Source organism: Lynx rufus, unplaced genomic scaffold, assembly GCF_022079265.1.
Source record: "Lynx rufus isolate CCGP_SWC_20201006 ecotype Redwood Valley unplaced genomic scaffold, mLynRuf1.p SCAF_2, whole genome shotgun sequence".
NCBI lineage: Eukaryota > Metazoa > Chordata > Mammalia > Carnivora > Felidae > Lynx > Lynx rufus.
Genome location: NW_025814834.1, coordinates 201,166,317 through 201,191,740, shown reverse-complemented (window position 1 = coordinate 201,191,740; position 25,424 = coordinate 201,166,317). Strand labels below are relative to the sequence as shown.

General features: G+C 42.0%; 1 protein-coding gene across 7 annotated transcripts in view; it reads left to right on the top strand.

Moving 5' to 3' along the window:
* Positions 1-25,196, top strand: part of PHACTR4 (phosphatase and actin regulator 4) — a 103,679-nt gene extending 78,483 nt beyond the window's left edge. For all 7 annotated transcript variants that reach the window (XM_047085369.1, XM_047085367.1, XM_047085371.1 and 4 more), the window contains 10 exons: positions 1,111-1,275; positions 1,807-2,202; positions 6,886-7,486; positions 8,816-9,003; positions 10,091-10,244; positions 15,086-15,141; positions 16,478-16,539; positions 18,575-18,712; positions 19,622-19,698; positions 22,913-25,196. In XM_047085369.1, coding sequence (XP_046941325.1) covers positions 1,111-1,275; positions 1,807-2,202; positions 6,886-7,486; positions 8,816-9,003; positions 10,091-10,244; positions 15,086-15,141; positions 16,478-16,539; positions 18,575-18,712; positions 19,622-19,698; positions 22,913-22,928 — 1,853 coding nt within the window. In that variant the 3' untranslated portion in view covers positions 22,929-25,196. The remainder of the gene's footprint in view (positions 1-1,110; positions 1,276-1,806; positions 2,203-6,885; positions 7,487-8,815; positions 9,004-10,090; positions 10,245-15,085; positions 15,142-16,477; positions 16,540-18,574; positions 18,713-19,621; positions 19,699-22,912) is intronic.
* The last annotated feature ends 228 nt before the right edge of the window (positions 25,197-25,424 follow it).

Below are 25,424 nucleotides of genomic sequence, written 5' to 3'. Positions count from 1 at the left end.
AAAATAAAAGAGGGGTGCCTGGGTGGCTCAGTCGGTTAAGTATCTGACTTTGGCTCAGGTCATGATCCCATGATTCATGAATTCACGTCCCGCTTGGGGTGAGCTCCTGCCCTGCTTTGGCTGAACCCACAAGTCACGCTTGGGCTGAGCCCTGCTTCTCTCTCTCTCTCTCTCTCTCTTTCTCCCTCTCTCCCCCTCTGCACCTTGTCAGATTCTCTCTGTCTCTCTGCCCCTCACTCATTTGTGTCCTCTGAATGAATGAATGAATGAAATTTAAAGTAGACAATCCTAAATAAATAACTTGAGAGATAACTGACCACTTTTGCATATATTTTCCTAGCACATGCTGAGTAGAAACCAATTAACAATGTGTCTTAACCTTTCACTGTATGGTTTTCAAAAGTAGCAGTCTTTTTTGGCTTTGAAGTGAGTCCTTGGTTTATAATCTAGAAATCCTATTTTTGTTAAGGCTGGGCCGTATTAACATAGTGGCAATTTACTGCATTTGCATAGTTGTCAATTTGCTACCTTGCCTGTTTTATTTTTTTATTTTTTAATGTTTATTTATTTTTGAGAGAGAGAGTGTGAACAGGGGAGGGGCCGAGAGAGAGGGAGACACAAGATATGAAGCAGGCTTCAGGCTCTAAGCTGTCAGCACAGAGCCCGACGTAGGGCTCAAACTCAAGAACGGTGAGATCATGACCTGAGCCAAAGTCAAATACTTAACCGACTGAGCCACCCAGGCACCCTGCTACCTTGCCTGTTTTAAAATAGTTGTCAGAATACTTTAGCTTGAGAAATATATTTTCATTTAGCACTCATTTGCTGTAGACTCTTCACTACTTTCAGCCCAAGCTCTACCTCTTACTGACACTGCATAGATAATGGTTCTGTTTAGTCTAGTAGAAAGTGGTGGGTTGGGTGAAGGAGACTAGTCTCTGAGAACTTATTTCTATTACTACTATAAAAATCCAAATAATCTAGATCTGAATCATACACTCAAACAGGAAAGGGGAGAAAAGAGATCAGAAACGTTAGAAATCACCAGCTCTTCTCCCTGTCTGATCACACCAGTCCATCAGTCTTGCTCTTTTCTTTTTGACCTTGCAGGTGGTGAGGATCCAGGGAAATTGAGCCATGCCATGTTAAAGAATGGCCATACCACCCCCATAGGGAGTACCACATCTTCTAGTTCAGTCCAAGCAGATGAAGAGTCAGGAAGAATCACAAGTCTTAGGAAACCTGTCCCAGAAGAGGACCCAAAGAAGCGACTAGGTAAGAAACTCAATTTTTCAGTGTAAGAGCCATGGATCAATCATTCTTGTTTAACTCAGGGTTTTGCTAGAGCCAGGGGGGAAATAAAATCCAGAGGGAATTCTTTTCTCCTTTAGCAATTCCTCAGCTAGTTGCAACTGTAAGTGGAATTTTCCCTTTCTCATTCTTGCATTCACAAAATACCTAATTTGTAACTCTCAAGGACGGAAGAGAATGTTAAGTGTCAGATACCCGTAGGACTTCTTTGCGCTATACATTCCTCCTCTCCCACCTGTGGGATTCTGTGCCTCCTCCAGTTGCCCGGCCCTGGTGTGAAGAATCAGTCCCATACGGGCCTCTCTTACTTTGAGATTGTGATTGAGAGAAAGTGTCCTATACTTTAAGTATGTTGAGGTTGGGGAACTTTGCCTGTAAACGAATCTACACGTTAAATAATGGAGGAAGCTGACCACGAGTCTATAGATGTGTTAGCTTTTTTCAATCTTGTTATTCTTTTTTCTCTTTTAAATCATATCTGTCATTATTACACAGGCTCGACTGGAAGCCAGCCTAATTCCGAAGCAGAGTCCGTTCCCGAGAATGTACCCAAACAGCCTTTACTTCCCCCTAAAAGACCTTTGTCCTCTTCTCACGAAGCAAACGAAGGGCAAGCAAAGGATGCCACTTCCTCTGGCGGCGCGGCAAGGTCCATCTCCTCCACCTCCACTGCCGCCTCCACCTCAGCACCTGCCGCCACCACTCCTGCCACCAACCCAGCAAAAACTGTTAGTTCCTCTGTCCCCCCCTCCCCAGCGCCCAGGACTCTGCCTGCCACTCCTGCCAGCACTAACACTACTGCCACCCCGAGCCTCACTCATACGGTCCCTGCCAAGCAGCCCCCTATCCCTCCCCCTAAACCAGCTCACAGAAATAGCAACCCTGTCATTGGTAAGTAAGTCTTGAGGTTTCCATTGCTCGGGTTTGGTTTGGTTTGATTTTGGATAGTTGTTTTATTGGAAAACTGGTATAATATTGATTTGGTCTGTGAGAGAGTTCTCCATGTCATGTCCCTTTGGATGCCCTCGATATGGAGAAAAGTCTTGAAAATGAGGCAGATAACTAGGAATGAAAACAGACAGGGAGCAGATATCACTAAAACTAAGCTCCAGTTTGGTCAGGAGTGGTGGGGAGTATCTATTTTCCTGAAACAGTATTTCTGAAATACGGTTTATAGTTGGGGGACTGGATGTGAGAACCACAACAGGTTCTGACCTGCGTGGAGAAAAGGGTTGTTTTTGGGTTTTTTTTTTTTAACCTACTTTAAACCACCAGCATCTGCCTTTAGCATGAGCCCAACAGATAAAAAGGTGATTGTATAGATGCCTGTGTAACTTATGATTCAGTGTCTGGCATGATACCTTCATGCAAACTGCAAAAGATATTATTCAAAGTGTCTTGATAAAATCATGTTTTTATCTTGGGAAGAGTCAAGAATGCTACTCTTAGTAAAATAAGTGGCAGAAGAAAGAAAACTTGGAAGATAACCAGCACACTTACCAGTTTAGTAAATTTTTTTTAAGTTTATTATTTATTTTGAGAGAGAAAGAGCTGGAGAGGGGCAGAGAGAGAGGGAGAAACAATCCCAAAGCAGGCTCCATGCTGTCAGTACAGAGCCCAAAACGGGGCTCAGTCTCATAAATTGTGAGATCAAGACCTGAGCCGAAATCGAGAGTACTGAGCCACCCAGGTGCCCCAATTTAGTACATTTTTTTATATTTACCTGAAGTCCTGTTTAGGTCTGCTTTTCTGTACATAATTGCAGACCTTCTTAGAGGAAATTATGAGAAGGGGAGGAGAGGAAAGAGGTAGTTTTTCAGGAAAAATAATACAAGGCTTAGTACTGCTTGAAGTTCTTGTTCGTGATTGAAGGGAGGAATAAAGTATGCTCGTTAAACAGTTAATACCGCCAGCTTGTGTGGGTTGACAAGAACCCTGAAAAACAGGCTTAGAATTCATCGTGAGTATGACAGGTTGGAGTAGCTTGATTACAGAAAGGACGGTGGTTATTATTGTTATCACCAACCTAGATGGACAGTCTGTGTTGACTTATCGCTGAGGAACTTGAGCTGCTTTCATATACTTGGCTGTCAGAGCCTCCTTGTGAAGTAGGAAGCCGATTTTATCTATTATATGGTTAGGGCAATTATAACACGAAGAACTTGTGACTCACTCAGGGTTGCAGTTAATGAGAAATAGAAACCAAACATAGGCTTTTCAGCTCTTGAGCCCAGACTTCTGTCCTGTACACCGATATTCTCAAACTGCTGTCTAGACAAGCTCTCTTCTCGATCAATCTAGAGGACTTGTGAAACACAGATTGCTGGGCCCTGCCCTTAGAGTTTCTGAACCAGTAAGTCTAGGGTGGGCCTGAGAATTTGCGTTTCTAGTAAGTTCCCAGATGATGCTGATGCTACATATATGGGGACCACACATTGAGAACCATTGCTCTAAAGCAGTAATACTTCACTCTTTTCGGGGTAAGACAATTATAAAAAATAATAATATGTGTACTGTAACCTGGGCTGAACCTTAGAGGCCATGCTTGGCCTAAGGTGAATAGCCCAAAGCAATAGGTCTTGTGACTAGGGGATCAACATCAGTCCTGAGTGGTCCTCAGCAGAAGGAGAAAAATAGGAGAGTTTTTATAAGTTTTTATTAAGGCTAAATAGCTATGATTTAAAGGACTACCCTTTATTCTGAAATTATGACCTTCCTAATTCTTTGATGTTAAAAAGCCATTTCTTTCATGAAAGGATTCTGTTCACAAATGGTTTGCTTAGTATTAAGTCTTGGAAATATTAAAAATTGACAACCTGAGGTTGGTTGAGATTTTCATTTTAGTTTTATTGGTTCATGAGATCCAAACATTTGGAAACTACTGCTTTAGACATTGCTATGTCTACTGACAGGCATAACAGTGTTAGGACTAAGAACTAATTAGGACAGAGGGAGGACCATCATAAATAACTGAACAGATGAAGGGAATTTGTAACCCCTCCAATGAGCATTCTGGCATCTTCCCCTCAAAACTACAACCAAGTGTTCTTGCAAGGATAAATATAAGACAGTTCACTTCCTTAACATTTTGAGGTATGTGTGAGTATATATATATATATATATATATATATATATATATATATTCCTTAAATCACCAAAGATAATTTACCTTATCAATTCAAACAGTAAAATAATCAAATTTGGTCCCATCAGGTGTAGATTTTGTTGCAAATGGAATTTATAACTGCTATTTTTAGAGAGGCAACAAAAGTCCAGTCTACCCAAAAATAATCTCTTTCATTGAAGCTAAAATTAATATTTTTTTAATTTTAATATTTAAAAGTAATATTTTTTGTGTGTGTATGCAATGTTTTTCTAGAAAGTCTTTTAAAAATTTAAGGGATGCTTGGGTAGCTCAGTCGGTTAAGCGTCCAATTTTTGGTTTCCACTCAGGTCATGATCTCACGGTTCTTGTTTTTGAGCCCCATGTCATTCTCCACACTGACAGTGTGGAGCCTGCTTGGGACTCTAATCCCTCTCTCTCAAAAATAAATAAACATTTTTTTTTTATTTACTTAAGATATATAAATAACATTGTATGTTATTTATACTGGAATTAAATTTTTAAGTGCATTTGGGCATTTATAATATATAAAAAGCTAAAGGTTATTAAAATAATATAAAGCTAGGGGCGCCTGGGTGGCTCAGTCAGTTAGGCATCTGACTTCGGCTCAGGTCATGATCTCAGTTCATGGGTTCGAGCCCTGCGTCGGGCTCTATGCTGACAGCTTGGAGCCTGGAGCCTGCTTCGGTTTCTGTGTCTCCCTCTCTCTGCCCTTTCCCCTCTCATGCTCTGTCTCTCTCTGTCTCTCAAAGATGAATAAACATTAAGAAAAAAAAATTTAAAAAAAATAATATAAAGCTAATTTATTCACAATAAATTATGATTATCTCACATATTTAAATTATTTTCATAATTTAGCCTATGGGCAAGTAGGTATGCCTAATAAAATGTATATATAGTTAAAACTGAAAAAAAATTACTTATGATAAATGACATTAAAACATTATCAAATTAGCTAGCTTTTTACTTTATTTATTTTTTTTTTTTTAATTTTTTTTTTTTTCCACGTTTATTTATTTTTGGGACAGAGAGAGACAGAGCATGAACGGGGGAGGGGCAGAGAGAGAGGGAGACACAGAATCGGAAACAGGCTCCAGGCTCTGAGCCATCAGCCCAGAGCCTGACGCGGGGCTCGAACTCACGGACCGCGAGATCGTGACCTGGCTGAAGTCGGACGCTTAACCGACTGCGCCACCCAGGCGCCCCGCTAGCTTTTTACTTTAAATGCTACCAGTAGAGTGGGACTTAGGGCAAGTAAATTTTTATTCCAGGGGACCTTGAGGTGTTGCTCTCTAGGTAAGACATCTGGAACCATTTGAAAACAAGTGGTGTGACCAAAATTAGGGTTTTGAGTGAAGGATGAGGGAGGGGTTGGTGATCAAGAGACATACTATTTAATTACTTTGCAGGATTAGCTCCTGCGTGATATGATGATCCATTTCTTAAAGGCCATTTGGAGCCCTCCAAAGGGACTTTGCTGACTCAAAACCTCAGTCATTGTGGGCTTGGGGGAATCACATAGGGGTGCATACTGACCTGATACAAGGTAGGAGCCTCTAGTCTCATAAACGTGTATCGAGGATCCACTGTGTGCCAAGCACTATGCCCACCTCTGTGGATATGCTGATGGAAACAAGGAACCTATAGTAGAGTGGGGAGCGCAGATGAAGGTTTGGGTGTAAAGGATAAGAGGTATGGACAGTAATAAGAATCACAAAGACAGTGGGATCTAGAGGATGGAGTCTAATGATAAGACCTGGGAACTAGCTGAGCCCCTCCCTGCCTATGTGTTGTCTGATCTTGGCAGGTCACCTAATTTCTGTGGCTTCAGCTTTTCCTTCTGTAAAATGGTAAAGATAATCTCCCGTGTAAGGAGAATCTGAAGTTAAGGATAGCAGAGCACTTTGATTTTCTCAAAGACCTTTGTATTTGCTATAAAAAGTCAGGATGTCATTACTGCTAATTTTATAATGCAGAGCTGGGATATCTAGATGTTGTTATTTATCAAGCTGCGGTAACAATGCCTGATAGTGTTTAGGGTTTTTTTGTTTTGTTTTTTTTTTTAGGGCTACCTTCATGTCTAAATTTTTTAATGGCATTCTGTTAGACAAAAAAACTTACCCACATTCTTTATCTCTTTATATTAACTTTATCTACCTCAAGTCATAAAAAGTTGTCATGTTAGAGCAAAGAAGTAAGAATTACTTTTCATCAGAGTATTAAGGTCGTGGTCTTCCTGCATGCCTGTACATTTATTAGGCTTCCTAGATACCTAAATACAAATTTCATTTCGGCACGCGATATCTAGGATGTGGCAAAGTCAAGAAATGGATTGGTTTGCCTAAAAGCTGAGAGTTCTAATCTAGTTCTAATCAGTTCTAATCTAGGCCTTAGGCTGGCCCCTCATTGTGAAGCCATCTTAAATTGAGGTGTTATTCTCTCTTTTCCAGCTGAACTGTCCCAGGCAATAAACAGCGGTACATTGTTATCAAAACCATCCCCACCTTTACCACCAAAGAGAGGCATTCCGTCAGCCTTGGTACCCACCTTGGAGTCTCCTGCCACCGCCACCGCCACAAAAGCACCATCTGATCAGAGAGAAAAGAGCACATGCTCTGTGGGCTCTGAACCACTGTTGATGATCCCGCCTCTCTCTCCGTCCCCACCGCTGCCTACTCATACACCTCCTGAACCCCCACGGTCCCCTCCATTCCCTGCTAAGACTTTTCAAGTTGTGCCAGAAATTGAGTTACCACCGTCCTTAGACCTACCCCAGGAGGTTTCCCAGCAGGAAGATCAGAAAAAGGAAGTGCCTAAGAGAATGTTGGACCACAGCTTTGGAGAGCCCCATGTACCCTGTAGGCTGCCTCCACTCCCACTGCATATCCGAATCCAGCAGGCCCTGACCAGCCCGCTTCCCATGACTCCTCCCTTGGAGGGCTCTCACAGAGCTCACTCCTTGCTCTTTGAGTACAGTGACAACTTTTCTGAGGACAGCAGCACCCTAGGTCGGACCAGGTCACTTCCCATCACTATTGAAATGCTGAAAGTGTGAGTGCCTTTAAAGCTTGCCTTTTGTTTCCTCTTCTTTACTCTAGGTAGCCCTTCTTGGGGAAAATCACTTATAAAAAGAAAATGTGAATAAATTTAAAGTAAGAATACTCAACAAATAAGACATGTTCTAAAGTTTGGACATTATTTACTCTGCTTATTTCTATAACATTGTTTCCACAGCAGTCACAAACATCTGTACTTGAAAATTAAAACCACTTTATTTTTTGTACATGATACAAGGGAGGCAGTGTAACAGGGTACTTAAGGAGCATTGATGTTGGAGTAAAATAGCTCTGGGTTCAAATCCCACCTCCACCTCTTCCTGGCTTGTAGTAGTGTACGTTCCTTAACTTTTCTGCTCTTGAGCTGTCTACCCATAAACGGAGTAATCCCCACCCATAAGCTTGTGAGGATGAAATTCGACAAATCTGAAAGTCTGGGACCTGGCACCTGAACTCGGTGGAGCGGGACAGAGAGCAGTCTGGAGAAAAAGAAGGGAGCTCTGAAAGATAGCTCAGTGTTCCAGCCTCATAGACTGGACCTGGCCATTGTATTCTTTCCCTCATCTGTCCCCAGACACCTTGCCTTTTTAAAATTCCAACGATGTGTGACTAAAGGTTAACACTTTTTGGCCATTTGGAGATTTGCCTTGCTAGCTAAAAGAATTGTCACAGAGCTGTTGCGGCATACTGCTAATTAGTTGCTTTGCCATAATCTTTGTACCTGCGGGTATAATTTTTTTACTTCCTGGAAAGAGACCGTTTAGGAGTTCAAGATAGACTAAGTCAGTTTTATGCCTGCACAATAGAAAGGGGAGAAGTTAGTTTTCATCTTTGCTTCTTTGGATTAGATTATCATCTTGTCCCACTCCATTGTTAAACCAAGGGAAATAAATGGGTTAAATGTCTTTATTGCATATCTTCCATGAGCCAGATACAGTGTTAGATGCTCTGTGGTCTTCTCACTTAATCAGCCCAAAACAGACTTGAATCTCACATGTAGATCATTAGGGCCCTGTGTGCCAAACACTAATACAGTCTAGAATTTATCTGTTTGTCACAACAAGCCTCAGAGGTAAGTATCATTCACATTTACAGAAAAGCTAAATAACTTACAAGCTATGAATAAGTTGTAGAGCTAGGATTTAAACCCAGAGCCTTTTAGATTAATAGCTGCTAAAAAGTTTCTTAGCAAGATGGTTAAAGTTAAGGGAAGGAATAAATTTTTTCATTTGTGGAGTTTTCCATAGTTATTCAGTACTTTGCCATGCAAATCAGTTACCTGTTATGTTTCTGAAAGGAAAACATAATTATATTCATTTGTTAGTCCAGACGATGAAGAGGAGGAGGAGCAGACCCCCCCATCTGCATTCACTGAAGATGTGGCATCTACCTCAGTTGTTCCCAAACTGCCACGGTGTCTGCAGGAAGAGGAGGAAGAGAAGGAGAGTGACTCTGATTCAGAAGGTCCCATTCAGTACCGAGATGAAGAGGATGAAGAGGAGAGCCATCATAGTAAGAAAGGGAAAAGCACAGGAGAGAATTATTTTACCGATAAAGCTGCTCTTAGCAAATATAAGACGAATGGAAATAGGCACTCTCTCCCATCAGGTCATCTGGTAACTGATACTGGAGGCCATCGTGAAGGAGCCTTGTCCCTGCTGTTCCCACTGTTCTAACAAGGCAGTGAGAGGGAGCCAAGTAGATTGAGTCATGCAGGTTTTTATTTGTTTGTGATTGAAAAATTATTTACCTTGATGGTATTAAAGAATTAGCAGAAGAAAGTTGGTATTTGAGCTGCATTGAAAAGACATAGTGATCCTCTGCTTTAGTCTCATGAACTTACTGTGTCCATGGGGCAAAGAAAAAAATCCATGTTCATGTACGCAAATCTGCAGATAATCGAATCCTGATTCCTAAAAATGAGAAGGCAGCTTTAAGAATAGGAATCTTGGGGGTGCCTGGGTGACTCCTCAGACATTCGACTTTGGCTCAGGTCATGATCTCACGGTTCATAGGTTTGAGCCCTGCATCAGGCTCTGTGCTGACAGCTCAGAGCCTGGAGCCTGCTTTGGATACTGTGTCTCCTTCTCTCTCTGCCCGTCCCCTACTTTTAATGCTTTAAATAAGCATTAAAAAAAACTTAAAAAGAATAGGAATCTTGGGGTGCCAGGCTGGCTCAGCCCGTGGAGCGTATGACTGTTGATCTCAAGATCATGAGTTCAAGCCCCATTTTGGGTGTAGAGCTTACTTTAAAAAAAAAAAAAAGAATGGGAATCTTAGGTGTGTTAATGCAAATGCCTTTGTGTTGTAATTCGGAGGGCTATCCCATGTTTAGATTCTTGTTCTTCTAGCAACCTTCTTTAGAAGGAACGTAGAGAAATGTAGAAGACAGAAGGTATCTTTAGCCCAACTGAATCCATCTGGCTAATTAGATTTTTAGAGGTCTTCAGCTTTACCCCCCACCTCTACATTAGCTGAGTTACCTGGAGGCCAAGTAGAAAGCTGAGAGTTGCGATACTGTTTGTTCAGACTCTTGCCTAGTTCCAGGTGAGGTTGGTTGAGCCTTAGTGTCTACTTTTTTTCTTCCCCTTGTGCAAAGGTGCTCTGGCCAACAAAGTGAAGAGGAAGGACACACTGGCAATGAAGCTGAACCACAGACCCAGTGAACCAGAGCTGAACATGAATTCCTGGCCTCGGAAAAGCAAAGAGGAGTGGAATGAAATACGGCACCAGATTGGGAACACACTGATCCGGTAGTTCTTTGCTTAGAATACATGGATTTTATTTGATTTGGCCAGTAGGTGTGTTAGATACTTACTTTGTGGTGCATTCACTTACCTTTTTTTCTTTTTTGATTTTAGAAACAGCGTAATTTTTAAAAATACACATTGTACACACTTGGATATCCTCTTGGAACTTGAAAATTAAGGAACCAAATGGCTCTTGGAGCTTTAAACCATGAGATAGACATAAATACGGCTTTTAAATTTTCTAGGGGCTCCTGGGTGGCTCAGTCAGTTAAGTGTCTGACTTCGGCTCAGGTCATGATCTCACGGTTTGTCAGTCTGAGCCCTGCATCGAGCTCTCTCTGCTCTCTGCATAGCCTACTTTGGATCCTCTGTCCCCTTCTCTCTCTGTCCCTCCCCCACTGCCTGTACTCACACTCTCCCTCTCCCTCTCTCTCTGTCTCTCTTTGTCTCTCTCTCTCAAAAATAAATAAACATAAAAAAATAAAAGTTTCTAGAGAATCTGTCTCAGTCAGTAGAGTATGTGACTGTTGATCTGGGGCTCCTGAGTTCAAGCCCCATATTGAGCATGGAGCTTACTTAAAAAAAAATTTTAAGTAATTCACGTGGTTCCCAGGCCAGCAAGACTCCTCTGTCATGTATCCAGTTACTCAGCTATGAGGTGTCAACCCAATTAAAGATCACACCCATATTTTTCATTGTATCTATTTCACATGTTCCACGTATCTGCCTTTGAAATTTCAAAGTGTTAGTATATTTTTCAAGTCAGGTGGAACCAAAAGCATAGAGAAACTGAATGCAGGCCAGCTTCCTGCACATGTAATGTACACAAAGTCCAGGTATATAGATAGCTGTTGGACCAACTCAGATGTTTCTCTTGGTAGAGTGAGGAAAAGGAAGTGGAACTCTTGGCATATTCTTAACAAAATAATTAACTTAGGGTGTTCATTAATTGAGATCTATTCTTTCCTGCCTCAGACACCTGGCTTTGCTATTGGCCAGGATGGCAATCTTAATGCAGAACTGTGGTTCTCTGGGTGTCAGCAAGAGACTATCAACAATAGGAATTAGTTTAGAATGAGAATCTTTGACAACAGATTACTTTTTCCAGGGCACCTGGGTGGCTCAGTTGGTTAAGCGTCCTACTTCAGCTTAGGTCATGATCTCGCAGTTTGTGAGTTCAAGCCCTTCATCAGGCTCTGTGCTGACAGTTCACAGCCTGGAGCCTGCTTCAGATTCTGTGTCTTCCTCGCTTTCTGCCTCTCTCTCTCTCTCTCTCTCTCTCTTTCTCTCTCTCTCAAAAATAAACATTAAAAAAATATTTAAATATTTACAGGTAAATCTGGCAAAAGATTGTGTAAGACCTGTACATAGCAGGATATAATAAAATCCTGCTGAAGAAAGTAAAGAAGAATTAAATAAATGGAGAGAAATACCATATTCATGGGTCAGAAGTCTCAAGTACCGTAAAATATCAATACATACAATTCCAATCAAACTAACCCCCAGAAGGTTTTTTTTTTAATTGGCAAACTGATTTAAAAATTCTTATGGAGGGGCGCCTGGTTGGTTCAGTCGGTTGAGCATCCGACTTCTACTCAGGTCATGATCTCACAGTTCATGAGTTTGAGCTCTGCATTGGTCTCTGTGCTAACAGCTCAGCCTGGAGCCTGCTAAGGATTCTGTGTCTCCCTCTCTCTCTGCCCCTCCCCCGCTCATGCTCTGTCTCTCTCTCAAAAATAAGTAAACATTTTTTAAAAATAAATAAAATAAAATAAAATTCTTATGGAAATATAAAATACACTAGAATAACCAAAGCAACTATGAAAAAGAACAGGGTTAGAGGACTAACACAATATGATTTAAGACAGATTATAGGGGTGCATGGGTGGCTCATTTAGGTAAGCGTCCAACTTCAGGTCAGGTCATGATCCCACAGTTTGTGGGTTTGAGCCCTGCATCGGGCTCTCTAATGTCAGTGCAGAGTCTATTTCATATACTCTGTCCCCATCTCTCTCTGCCCCTCCCCCACTTGCTCTCTGTCTCAAAAATAAACTTCAAAAAAAAAAAAAAAAGGATATAGGGCACCTGGGTTGTTCACTTGGTGTCCAACTTCTGCTCAGGTCATGATCTTATGATTCGTGAGTTCAAGCCCTGTATCGGGCTCTGCACTGGTAGTGCAGAGCCCACTTAGGGTGCTCTCACTCTCTCTGTCTCCCTCTCCCTCTCCCTCTCCCTCTGCCCCTCTCCCGTGCTCACTCATGCACTCTGTCTCAAATAAACTTTAAAAAAATTTTTTTAAGAAGATTATAAAGCTAAAGTAACCTAATCAGTGTGGTGTTGACATAAAGATAGATAAACTGCACGGAAAAGAGAGCCCAGAAATACACCCACCCGTATATGTACAGCCCATTTTTGACAGAGGTACAAAGATAATTTCATGAAGAAAGGATGGTTTTTTCAACAAATGGTGCATAAAAATTACTTCAGTCCTTGCCTTGCATCATATACAAAAAATTAACTCAAAATGAATCCTGCATTTAAATATGAGAGCTAAAGCTACAAAACTTCTAGAAGTTAAAGATTTCTCAGCCATGATCTCAAAAGCATGATTCTTAAGTGAAAAACATTGATGAACTGCACTTCATCTAAATTAAACATTTTTGTTCTTTGAAAGACACTGAAGAGAAGGTAAAAAACAAGCCACAAACGGCAGAAAATATTTGTGAATCATGCATCTGACAAAGGTCTTATATCTAGGAAGAACTCACCAAACTTAATAAGAAAACAACAACCCAATTCTTAAAAGGTGGGGAGAAGATTTCAAAGAAGATACACAGATGGCAAATAAGCATATGGAAAGATGCTCAACATCCTTAATCATTAGGGAAATGCAGATTAAAACCACAGTGAGAAACCACTCCAAGCCCACTAGGTTGGCTAAAATTGTACAATTTAAAAGACTAATAATACCAAGAGTTGCTAAGGATAAGGAGCAGCTGGATTCTCATACACCGGTGGTGGTAGGAGTGTAAAATAGTAGAACTATTTTAGGAAACAATTTGTAAATTTCTTTTAAAAAATCAAATGTATGATCCAGCTATTCCATAGCTATTATTTCTAATAGCCACCCTAAAAAAAATAGAAACAACATAAATATCCATCACAGGGCAAATGGATGAACAAATTGTGGCGTGATCATTCAGTGGAATACTGCACAGGAAAAAAAAAGCAACAGTTTATGATGCTACAACTCAGAGCTCAGTAATTATGCTGCAAGAGGGTTGACCAAAAAAAAAAAAAAAAAAAAAAAAAAAAAAAAAAAAAAAGCACATACTATATTGTTTTATATAAAATTTTTTTAGGGGCGCCTGGGCGGCTCAGTCGGTTGAGCGTCCAGCTTCAGTTCAGGTCACGATCTCACGGTTTGTGAGTTCAAGCCCCGTGTCGGGCTCTGTGCTGACAGCTCAGAGCCTGGAGCCTGTTTTGGATTCTGTCTCCCTCTCTCTCTGCTCCTCCCCCACTCGTGCTCTGTCTCTGTCTCTGTTTCTCTCTCTCTCTCTCAAAAATAAATAAAACATTTAAAAAAAAAATTTTTTTTTTAATGTTTTATTTATTTTTGAGAGAGAGAGAGAACACGAGTGGTGGAGGGTCACAGAGAGAGGGAGACACAGAATCCGAAGCAGGCTCCAGGCTCTGAGCTGTCAGCACAGAGCCCGACGTGGGGCTCGAACTCACAACTGTGAGATCGTGACCTGAGCTTAAGTCAGACACTTAACCGACTGAGCCACCCAGGTGCTCCATATATAAAATTTTAGAAATTGAAAACTATAGGTACATAAAGTAGGTTTATTTGCGGGGGGCAGGGAGATTGAAATTATAAAATGGAAATGAGGGGTCTCTGGGTGGCTTAGTTCATTCATCATCCCACTCTTGATTTTGGCTTAGGTCATGATCTAATGGTTCATGAGGTCAAGCTCCATATCAGGTTCTGTGCTGACAGCTCAGGGCCTGGAGCCTGCTTCAGATTCAGATTTAAAAAAAGAGAGAGAAAGAGAGAGAGACAACTTTAAATTCCAGTAGTTGCAAAATCACTGGTTTAAAAATCAAAAGAGGGGCGCCTGGGTGGCGCAGTCGGTTAAGCGGCCGACTTCAGCCAGGTCACGATCTCGCGGTCCGTGAGTTCGAGCCCCGCGTCGGGCTCTGTGCTGACGGCTCAGAGCCTGGAGCCTGTTTCCGATTCTGTGTCTCCCTCTCTCTCTGCCCCTCCCCCGTTCATGCTCTGTCTCTCTCTGTCCCAAAAATAAATAAACGTTGAAAAAAAAAAAAATTAAAAAAAAAAATTAAAAAAAAATAAAAATCAAAAGAAAGATATCAGAGTCGTGAGAAGGATTGTAAAAATATATATATATTAAAATCTCAGTCCTCATTCTGGTTTTCTGGGTTAGAATTTCTGTTACGTGTCTTGAGGGCCTGTGCTCCTTCCGCAGGTCTGTTTGGGAGCTTCCAGTCCAGTGCAAACCTTCACTTCACAGATGAGTACACCCAGGATCTGACCGAGCTCTTTTGTGGTGACAGGGCTCGTTAATATCAGAGCTAGCATTGGAATCTTTTCCTCCTGTTTGCATGTACAGTTTCTTTTTATGTTATAATATTCATGTTAACACTTTCAACATGAAAATTGTTTCATAAACAATCAGATAAACAAATGAAATACCAAAACAGTTTGAAAATGTATTGCTTTCTTGCTAATGTAGGGGCTAATATAAACTGAGAGCAAAACAATTCTGAATAAGTGGAATTGGGAGGTTTAACATGGGCAATACCCTTATTTATCTCCTTTTTAGACGACTGAGTCAAAGACCGACAGCAGAAGAACTAGAACAGCGGAATATACTACAACGTGAGTCCAGCTATGGGCATAAAGTTGTACAGCTTTTCTTTGTAGATTTCTGACTTTAAGGCACATACTAGAGTAGAGAAGAGAAGCATTTTCTGCAAGGGCCAAGGAGAGGGTGTTCGGCCCAGGGAGGACTATTCATATCTTTTCTCCGGAAGGAACAGAACTCCCCCAAGCTTCCTTTACAAGATATCAGTATAGTATTGCTTAGTGTGCTGGGAACCTCCAGAAAATTTTGTTCCGATATTCTCACAGTATCCTGAGACCTGCTTTGGCCATGTGGGGAGGATTTGACAGCATGTGGCAGATACTGCCCAACTTTCCTCCTCAGGGAAGTGAGGTTGTGGCTGTGCACCTTCCTATTCCTAGTGGACTTTGAGGGCTAGGGCCCAAAGCGAGGCCCAGATGCAGGAGTCTTCCTGTCTTTTTCATTTTTTAAGACTTTGGTACATCTAAAGTCACAAAATAAGACCGTGTGTTTCATTTACTTTCTATGTGCATAATTACCTTCCTAAAATACCATTCAATCTGATATACATTTGATTTAGTTTTCCAGATTATAGGATGAATTTTGCCCTTAAAAACCACCACACTGAGAGGATTAGGCTTCATAGAGTTACTTGTGGGCATGCTCAGTCTGCCCAGTCCATCCCCCCTGTTCTGTTCCCTCATCACTATGTGGATATATACAGCTTAGTCACTAAGTGAATTTTAAATTTAGAAACCTTTGTAGACATATCACATGAAACTTAGTGTGATCTCCATTCTTCATTCTTGGGGGTTGCTCTTGAGCAAGAATCTGCAGAGTTTTTCTAAAGGGCACATAGTCACTTAAAAATGTAAAGATCAGGGGCGCCTGGGTGGCTCAGTCAGTTAAGTGTCCAACTGTTGATTTCAGCCCAGGTCATGGTCTCACGGTTTGTGAGATCAAGCCCTATATTGGGCTCTGTGCTGACAGTGTGGAGCCTGCTTGAGATTCTCTCTCTCCCTCTCTCTGCCCCTCCCCCTCTCCCCCTCTGCCTGCGCACAGGTGCAGGCACTCTCTCAAAATAAATAAACGTAAAATAAATAGTTAAAAAATGTAAAGATCATTATTAGCTCATGGACAGTAAAAATACAGGCAGCTGGCTGGATTTGGTACCATAGTGCTGCTGACCCTCGCTCCTAAGTATTTGACTCTACCAGTTGACAAGAAAATTATCTTGATTGGCCATCCCCAAAGTTCGTATTTTATTCTGACTTGGAGCCTATAAGAAATATCTACCATGTGATTACTGAATACTTTGATATGCAAATGGCCATTTTGAAGTAATATTCTTTGTTTTGGACTATTGACTAGCTAAAAATGAAGCTGATCGGCAGGCAGAAAAACGAGAGATTAAACGTCGTCTTACCAGAAAGGTATGTAGCCCAGCTGTTCGGTTTCAGTCTGTCTACTGACCACATATCTGGTATTTGAATGACCTATTTGGTTAGAAAGAAACGTTTGACTTGAATTGCCATAGGTTGCTATGAAAATGTAATACATGATGCAGATACTGAAAACAACACAACATTATCGAGAGCATTTTTGGGGCGTGCCTGGGTGGCTCAGACTGTTAAGTGTCTGACTTCAGCTCAAGTCATGATCTCACAGTTGATGACTTCGAGCCCTGCATCCTGTTCTCTGCTGTCAACACAGCCCACTTGAGATCCTCTGTCTTCCTCTCTATACCCTTGCCCTTCTCATCTCTCTCTCTCTCTCTCTCTCTCTTTCCCTCTCTCTGAAAAATAAACATTAAAAAAAAAAAAAGCACTTTTGGGGCACCTGGGTGGCTCAATCAGTTAAGTATCTGACTTCGGCTCAGGTCATGATCTCACAGTTTGTGGGTTCGAGCCCCATGTCGGGCTCTGTGCTGACAGATCAGAACCTGGAGCCTGCTTCAGATTCTGTGTCTCCCTCTCTCTCTCTGCCCCCCCCCCACTCACTTTCTGTCCTCTCTCTCTCAAAAATAAACATTAAAAAAAAATTTTTTTTTGAAAAGCACTTTTATCCCATTTTTACTATTTAAAGAATGCCTGGCACAAGGTGCTCCATTAATGTTTGCATAAATTCTGACCTTTTATTTGGCAAACCTGGGATTTGATGTAGACTCTAAAACCTGTTGAAGTAATAGAGACAGTAACAGAAGGAGTGTGTAGCATTCAATTTTGCAAGGCACACTGGTGTTTTCTAATCAGAAAGAACTGAACTGACCCTTAGTGATACCAGAAGTATCACTACCAGAAGTATATAAACCAGAAGTATATACCAGAAGTATAAAAACACCAACTGGGATTTGTTCTTGGTCCCAGATCAAATGGGGTAGAATCTTTTCTGTCCTAGACCTGTGTTGGCTTTTAAGCTTTTTCCTTTCCTTTCCACAATAATAGTTTGTAATTGCCTCCTGTAGATTCTGATTTGGCCTGAACTCTCTAGATATTTCTTAAAACTTACAAGAATCCCCAGAAGAGCAAAGGATCTAGACGGTTTCTTCCTGATTTCTCCCACTTTTCCCCTTCCCCAGGAACAGAGGAATTATCCTTGTTAGATTGAGGGGAGCTCAGTCTAGAGGCCAGAGCTGGACTCGATGCCTTCAGATTGAGCAGGTTACCTGCCTATGCAACCTTAAATCCTGATTCGTTACCAGATCTCGGCATTATTCATAATAAAAGGAAATTCACCCTTTATATTACCCACTAGACCTTGCTTTCATATTAAAGGTATTCGCTTCCTAATGTATTATATGTTAGTGTCTAGCTCTGATCCTTTTGTTCCCCAAAATGTAGTCCACAGACCAGCAGCATTGGCATCACCTGGGAGCTTGTAGAGATGCGGAATCTCAGGCCGCACCTCAGACCTTAATCAAAATCTACATTGTAACCAGATCCCCAAATGCTTTGTATGCATATTAAAGTTTGAGAAGCACCGGGTATACTGGTTATACTGGTTTATAGCTATGGTTCTCAATGTTAGCTGTGGCATTCAGGAGCTTTAAAAAAACAAAACAAAACAAGGGGCCTCTGGGTGGCTCAGTCGGTTGAGCATCAGACTTCGGCTCAGGTCACAATCTCATGGTTGACGAGTTTGAGCCCCGTGTCGGGCTCTGTGCTGACAGCTCAGAGCCTGAAGCCTGCTTCGGATTCTGTGTCTTCCTCCTCTCTCTCTGCCCCTCCCTTGCTCATGCTCTGTCTGTCTCTGTCTCAAAAATAAATAAACATTAAAAAAAATTTTTTTTAAACAAAACCTCCCAATACCCAGAATCTTTGGGAATGGACCCAGGGATCAGTCGTGTTTAAAGGTCCCCAGGCAATTCCAGTGTGCAGTAAGGTTGAAGCGCTGGGTTAGAGGCGGTTTGAATGCATGATTGATGCCTCATCCCTGGCATAATGAATTAAGAGGCTCCATTTCTTTCAGCTCAGTCAGAGGCCGACTGTGGCTGAACTACTTGCCAGGAAGATTCTGAGATTTAATGAATATGTGGAAGTAACAGATGCTCAAGATTATGACCGGCGAGCTGACAAACCTTGGACCAAACTGACCCCTGCTGACAAGGTGCCTGTTTCTGTGTGTGTGTGTGTGTGTGTGTGTGTGTGTGTGTGTGTGTCTATTTGAAGAATGTAATACACTAACTAGAAGGGGAAAACATAATATTTTTACTTTTTGATATGTTAAATTTCTAATCAAGATATAAAATGCCAAGATGTACGAACCAAAACTTTATACTAATGACTCCATCACCACCACCATCACCACAACCAAAAAAAAAAAAAAAAGAAAATCCTTGCTACATCACAGAGTCCACAGAGTCCAGAAATCCCAGGATTTCTGGAAGGAAATAAAACACATTTTAATGGTGGTTATTTCTGTTGGAGGGAGTTTGGGTGGTCTGTTTTAGTAATGACCTGTATTTCACTTGTATAACAGGAAAAGCATTTTTACATGCTGTAAAACAAAAAAAAAACTATAAACTATAAAAGTTACACTATCTCGGGGCGCCTGGGTGGCACAGTCGGTTAAGCGTCCGACTTCAGCCAGGTCACGATCTCATGGTCCGTGAGTTTGAGCCCCGCGTCGGGCTCTGGGCTGATGGCTCAGAGCCTGGAGCCTGTTTCCGATTCTGTGTCTCCCTCTCTCTCTGCCCCTCCCCCGTTCATGCTCTGTCTCTCTCTGTCCCAAAAATAAATAAACGTTGAAAAGTTACACTATCTCTTTTTAGCTCTCTAGGTGTTCTGATGTAACTAGAGAGATTCGGTTTATAATGAGATAAATAGTGTTAAGAAAGGCGACATGTACCAGGCTCGGTGTGTGGACCTGGCTCCTTTGCTCGCTCTGGGTTGCCTGCTGTGGGTTGCAGTGACTCATGAAGTTAATAAGCACAAGCAAGAATAAATGGCAAATGACACTGCTATATGTACTATGGCCGACAGAAGATGCTAAAACATTTTTGTTTCTACTCCACAGGCTGCCATAAGAAAAGAATTAAATGAATTTAAAAGCTCAGAGATGGAGGTTCATGAAGAGAGCAAACATTTTACACGGTAAGTGCCAAATACTGTGAGCTAAGTAGAGCTCTACCACAAAACAGACACAACAGAGTTGTCCAGATGGGAAGGACTCTTAATGCCATCATTAAAAGAAGGAGACAGCATGTTGACTGCAAGGAGACTACATTCAGAGACAGGGATGACAACTAAGAGGCAGTAGGAAATGCCTACTGAGTGTGGTATTTTACATATATTATTTAATCCTTGCGATAACCCCACAGGCTTTCTTAATATCCCCATTTTGTTGATGAAGAAACAGGCCCAGGAGCACCTGACTGGCTCAGTCGGTTGAGTGTGACTCTTGATCTCAGGGTCATAAGTTCAAGCCCCACGTTGGGTGTGGAGCTTATCTAAAACAAGAAAAGAGAAGAGAAGAGAGAAGAAACAAAATGAAACAGTCCCAGAAAGGTTAAGTAAGTTGCAGAACCAGGAGTGGAAAAAGGAATGACTGGTGGAAAGCTCCTGGGTGCTCTCTTCCTGTGCCTCAGTGTCCCAGGTGTTGTATAAGGAAATTGTTGCTAAGTTAGACAGTATCTCACCCTCTCTGGTTTCGGTTATTTCTAGCACTGCTGATCTTACCAATTTAGTATATAAACTTCATTTTAGTTCCCTGTCTTCATGAAACAAGCCAAGAAGTATTTTGGTGTGGAATTACTATTGTGATTAAGGACCCACCTAAAGAATCAGCTGGCTACAAATGGAATCAATGAAAGTATGTAGGTGACTCTCAGAACATTTATAAAGAGAGGCTAGGAGCACCTGGCTTGCTCAGTCAGAAGAGCATGCGACTCTTGATCTTGGGGTCATGAGTTCAAGCCGAGCATGCGACTCTTGATCTTGGGGTCATGAGTTCAAGCCCCACATTGGTTGTAGAAATTACTAAAAGTAAACTTAAAAAAAAAAAAAAGGTGGGGTGCCTGGGTGACTCAGTTGGTTAAGCCTCTGACTCTTGGTGTTGGCTTAGGTCATGATCTCATGGTTCATGAGATTGAGCCCCATGTTGGGCTCTGCACTGACAGTGCAGAGCCTGCTTGGAATTCTCTGCCCCTCCCCTGCTTGCATGCTTTCTCTCTAAGTAAATAAACTTTTTTTTTTTTAAAAGAGGTTAAATGAAGGAAAATACAATGACAATCACAGTTTGCTATAAAAAGAAGCAAGCAAGCAAAGTTGGAAAATAAAATAATTGTTAAACGTTTTTCCATCACAATCCAGGCAAATGGTTCTTTTAATTACAGACTTTTTTTGTACCGAACTGAGATAGTAGAGAAGGCAAATTTTGTTTGAGAGAGACAGAGCACGAGTGAGTGAGTGGGGGGCAGAGGGAGAGAGAGAGAATCTTAAGCAGGCTCTATGCTCAGTGTGGGAGAGAAGGCACATTTTTGAACAGCCAGTAACACTATTCAGGGCAATGTAATACGAACTCAAATAACAAGCCAAATTTGCCAGCAAAAAGACTGTGCTCTAATCTGGAAAAAGACCTGTGTGCTACTAAATATATAGTGCAATCAATATGATAAATGCCCCAGTCATTCTAAGTCCTAAATCGGCCAGATTTCGTATCCCAGCCCCACCGTTTTCTGGCTATGTCAGTGTTAGCCATTCTCATTGTTGTTACAATAATAATAAAGTACTATAGCGAGCAACAATAAAAGAAAGAGTCATAGAGATGATGCCACTTACGCTGGATCTTAAAGCACATGAAAGAATTTATTTGAACAAGAAGGAAGGAACCAGCATTACCAAGCAGCATTGTAAGCAGAGGGACCAGCATTAACAAGGCTATGGGAGGTGAGCAAGTGCACACTATCTCTGGGTTACGGAAAATGTGATGGAGCAGGGGACACATGGGAGCAGTGTGGTGAAGAGGAGACCAACACAATGGGTTAGGGTCACACCCTGAAGAGCCTTGACTGTTACGCTAGGACACTGGAACCACTGGAGTTCTGAGCGTTTCAGGTGGAGCTCTGGTGGATCGATGGAAGGTGACGTAGTAGGACAAAGAAACTAGCAGCAAGGAAACCAGGCAGGAAGTAACTAAACTAGGGACGCCTGGCTGGCTCAGTCAGAAGAGCATGCGACTCTAGATTCGGGATCGTGCATTTGAGCCCCACGCTGGGTGTAGATATTACTAAAAAATAAAAATAAAAATAAAAAACTTTAAGTAAATAAATGTATGTATGTATGTATGTAACTAAAATAGTCACAGGGAGCACACTGGTAGCTAACCAGGGAAGCGATTGTGAGAATGCAAGAGAGATGGATTTGGACACCATTTCAAGCACAGGACCAGGTTGGGCAATCTCTTGATTCCAGGGATGAATTAAAGAAAGTAGTCAAGGGACTCTTAGATCTCAAACTTGTCATTTTTGATGTCTGCGAAGTCAATGAGGAGTTGAGGTGAACACTTCAGGACATTTATTCAGCAAATATTTATCACACACCTGCTACCTGGTAGATAACAGTACTAAGGAGGTGCTTAGAATATAATATAGAACAAGATAAAGTCCCTGTCCTCAGGGAGCTTTTCTTCTAAAAGCAGAAGGCAGACGGTAAACAAACTGGAAAACACATTGTGTATGTTGAGCTTGACAAACCTGTGACACACTGAGGTGGAGATGCCTAGAAGACAGTTGGATCTTCAGGCTGAGAGCCCAGGGAGGGAAGCAAAGCCTCAAAATATAAAATTATGAGTGGCTCTTAAGGGGAAAATTGTTTGTGGAAAATGAACCAGAAAAGCGCTCTAGGGAAAATAGGGCTCCTTGCTGGCTCAGTCCTTGAGTGACTCTTGATCTCGAGGTCATGAGTTCAAGCCGCACATTGGGTGTGGAGATTACTTGAAAAAAGAGAGAGAGAGAGAAGAAGAAGAAGAAAAGTTAGGTAGAATTAGAGTAGCAGAGAGGCAGTTTTTAAAAATTAGAGCGTAGGGGCTCCTGGGTGGCTCAGTCGGTTGAGCGTCCGACTTCAGCTCAGGTCATAAACTCGCAGTCTGAGTTCGTGCTGACAGCTCAGAGCCTGGAGCCTGTTTTGGATTCTGTGTCTCCCTCTCTCTCTGACCCTCTGCCGTTCATGCTCTGTCTCTCTCTGTCTCAAAAATAAATAAAAGTTAAAAAAAAAAATTAGAGCGTAACATTTCATGACTATTCAGATAATCACAGCAAAACAAGCTACAATACCTGGTAACTCGGCCCTTTTTGCTCATCTCTTTTAGCTACCATCGTCCATGATGCTGAAGTCTGAGAGAGGAGCTAAACAGCCCCCCCAAAACAGGGCTGCTTGGCTGCTTCGGTCTCCAGAGTGATGTGGAAGGAACTTCTGCACTTCGCAGCACAGCCAGGATTGAGTCCTCGGGGATGTAGCTCTGGGGCGAACAGCACTTCTCTGAATGTAGCATTTCACTGGAATGGGTGGTCATGTGCTGCTTTGGGCAAAACTGAACACTTCATCCGTGCTTTTGAACCTTTTAACATTGCATCATACTTGAGGGGTCTGCCTCAGCACCCACCCACGCTCTGGGCCCCTTGCCGGTTCCGAGTGTTAGTGGCCACCCACACCGTCGCCCCAAGATGACGCCTGTGCTGGGGCACAGTTCGCACCATTCGCCTTACCTGCCCTGTCCTGGTCGTGGGTGCCCCTTGTGTGGCCCCAGCCATCAAATCCAATTGGTGGTGGGAAAAACCTTCTGGAGGCCCCCAGCCTTCTGGCAGAGGGGCCCCCACCTCCCGGGGACACCTCCACACCACATCGGAACGTCAGTGGAAAGCAGCGCACTATACCTCTTGTCACACAGCAATAAAGTCCTCTTCGGGCAGCGCGGCCTGAGGGGAGCTCAGGATCTGACATGTTCCTTTCTGGCACAAGTCATCCTGATTTTTATTTTTTTAATTAAAAAAAAAAAATGATATTGAAGAAGTGCTGGAAACTTGTGTTTTTCCTGCCTATTAAACAATCTGAGCTGCAATTAGATTCCAAGTTAAGACAGTGAGAAAGCATATGTGTTTTCTGTATACAAAAACAAAACCAAAAAAGGCCTCTCTGTTAATGGCATTTTGGCACAAAACTAACCCATGGCTTAAATTTTATAAGCTGTTGTACATTTGTCGCACCAAATGATATTCTAAATCATTCTGACCAATAGATGTGTTCTCCTCTGGAAAACAGAGTTGTGGCAACTCTGTGGGAGCCAGCCGCCTGCTGTGGGCCCCCACGCTTCCAGCTGGAGTCACTGCAAGGTCCTAGGGAAGTGGGGTGCGGACCAGAAGAGGACTTTGGAGGCGGAAGTAGGAGGAGCACAGTCAGGACCCGCTGTTCCTCCCTCCTGCTCAGTGCTGTTTGCCCTTCCCTGCTGTACTCACCCTCTCCCCTCCAGGTACCCGTCCCCCTGCTGAGCCTCTCTGGCTCCTTCCACCTCACGTACCCCTCCTCTGCCAAGCAGGAGCCAGTGTCGTTGGTGCCTGGGCCTTGGCTCGGCCCCCACCCCTTTTTGTATTTGTAATGTATATTAATATGAAATGTTCCTAAAACAGAAAATTTATTTGCTTTCTTTTTTATTTGGAAAACCATACTGCCTCACCATTTCCCTCTAATTCCTATCCAGACTAAGTGGAAGAAAAAAATTTGTTCCTCTTTAACTGATGAATGTGGCCTTCTTCTCTTAATGTTCAGAAAATTGTGGCTGTTTCGCCGATTTCTTCTGCAGTCCCTGTTGTAATTGTTCACTAGATTCTTACTCGTAATATGTCCATATAAGATTTGCTGAACAGTGAGAACCCATGAGGTCAAAACAAAAGAGCTGAGGTGACCTTAAAAAGGTAGTGTCTTCTCTCTGTATGGGGAATCGGGAAGCATTCCGATTACTCGGTTACTGTCTGATGCTTTGCGGCTATGGAGCTAGAGAGGGTCCACAGCTCCTTGAAGCTCATTACAATTTGGTATGACTGCAGGAAGAGGAGTGACAGTTGTACACTGTTGTGAGAGGTCTGAATATAAGGCGACACACATGACTTCTTCGAAGCTCTCTGTTGCTTTGGAGACTGACTTACGCTAGCATTCTCTGTGGTTACGGTGACGTTTCCAAACCCTTCTGCTGCTGCCTCGCTTTCCCTTAATGTGCCAAGTGTGAAACAGAATTGGATTTCCTGAGCTACTTGTCTGCTTTCTGTGTGCCACAAAGGACTCTGGTTCATCTTTCATCTCATTCACGTTCTTTTGAAACAAGATTCTTTGGGGGTCAAGTCCTTTCAGGTGTTTATATATATATATATATATATATATATATATATATATATATAATGGATTTTGTGTTCCCTTTTTATGTAAGTAACAATTCGTAATCATAATGTAAATAAGAAATAAAAGTCTGATGTATTGTACTTTAAGATGCTTCCCTGATGTACAGAATCTCCTTGTAAAGTAAATAATTGCGTTGTATATCAGTCTTCCTATCAATATTAATTATAAAGTATTTTAGAATTAAAAAAAGACAAAGTATACTATTCTGGTATGAAGTGCTTTATTTATTTATTTATTTATTTATTGAGAGGGAGAGAGACAGAGTGTGAGTGGGGGAGGGGGACAGAGTGAGGGAAATAGAATCGGAAGCAGGCTCCAGGCTCTGAGCTGTCAGCACAAAGCCTGACGCGGGGCTCAAACTCACAAACTGTGAGATCACAACCTGAGCCAAAGTTGGACACTTAACCAACTGAGCCACCCAGTGCCCCTGA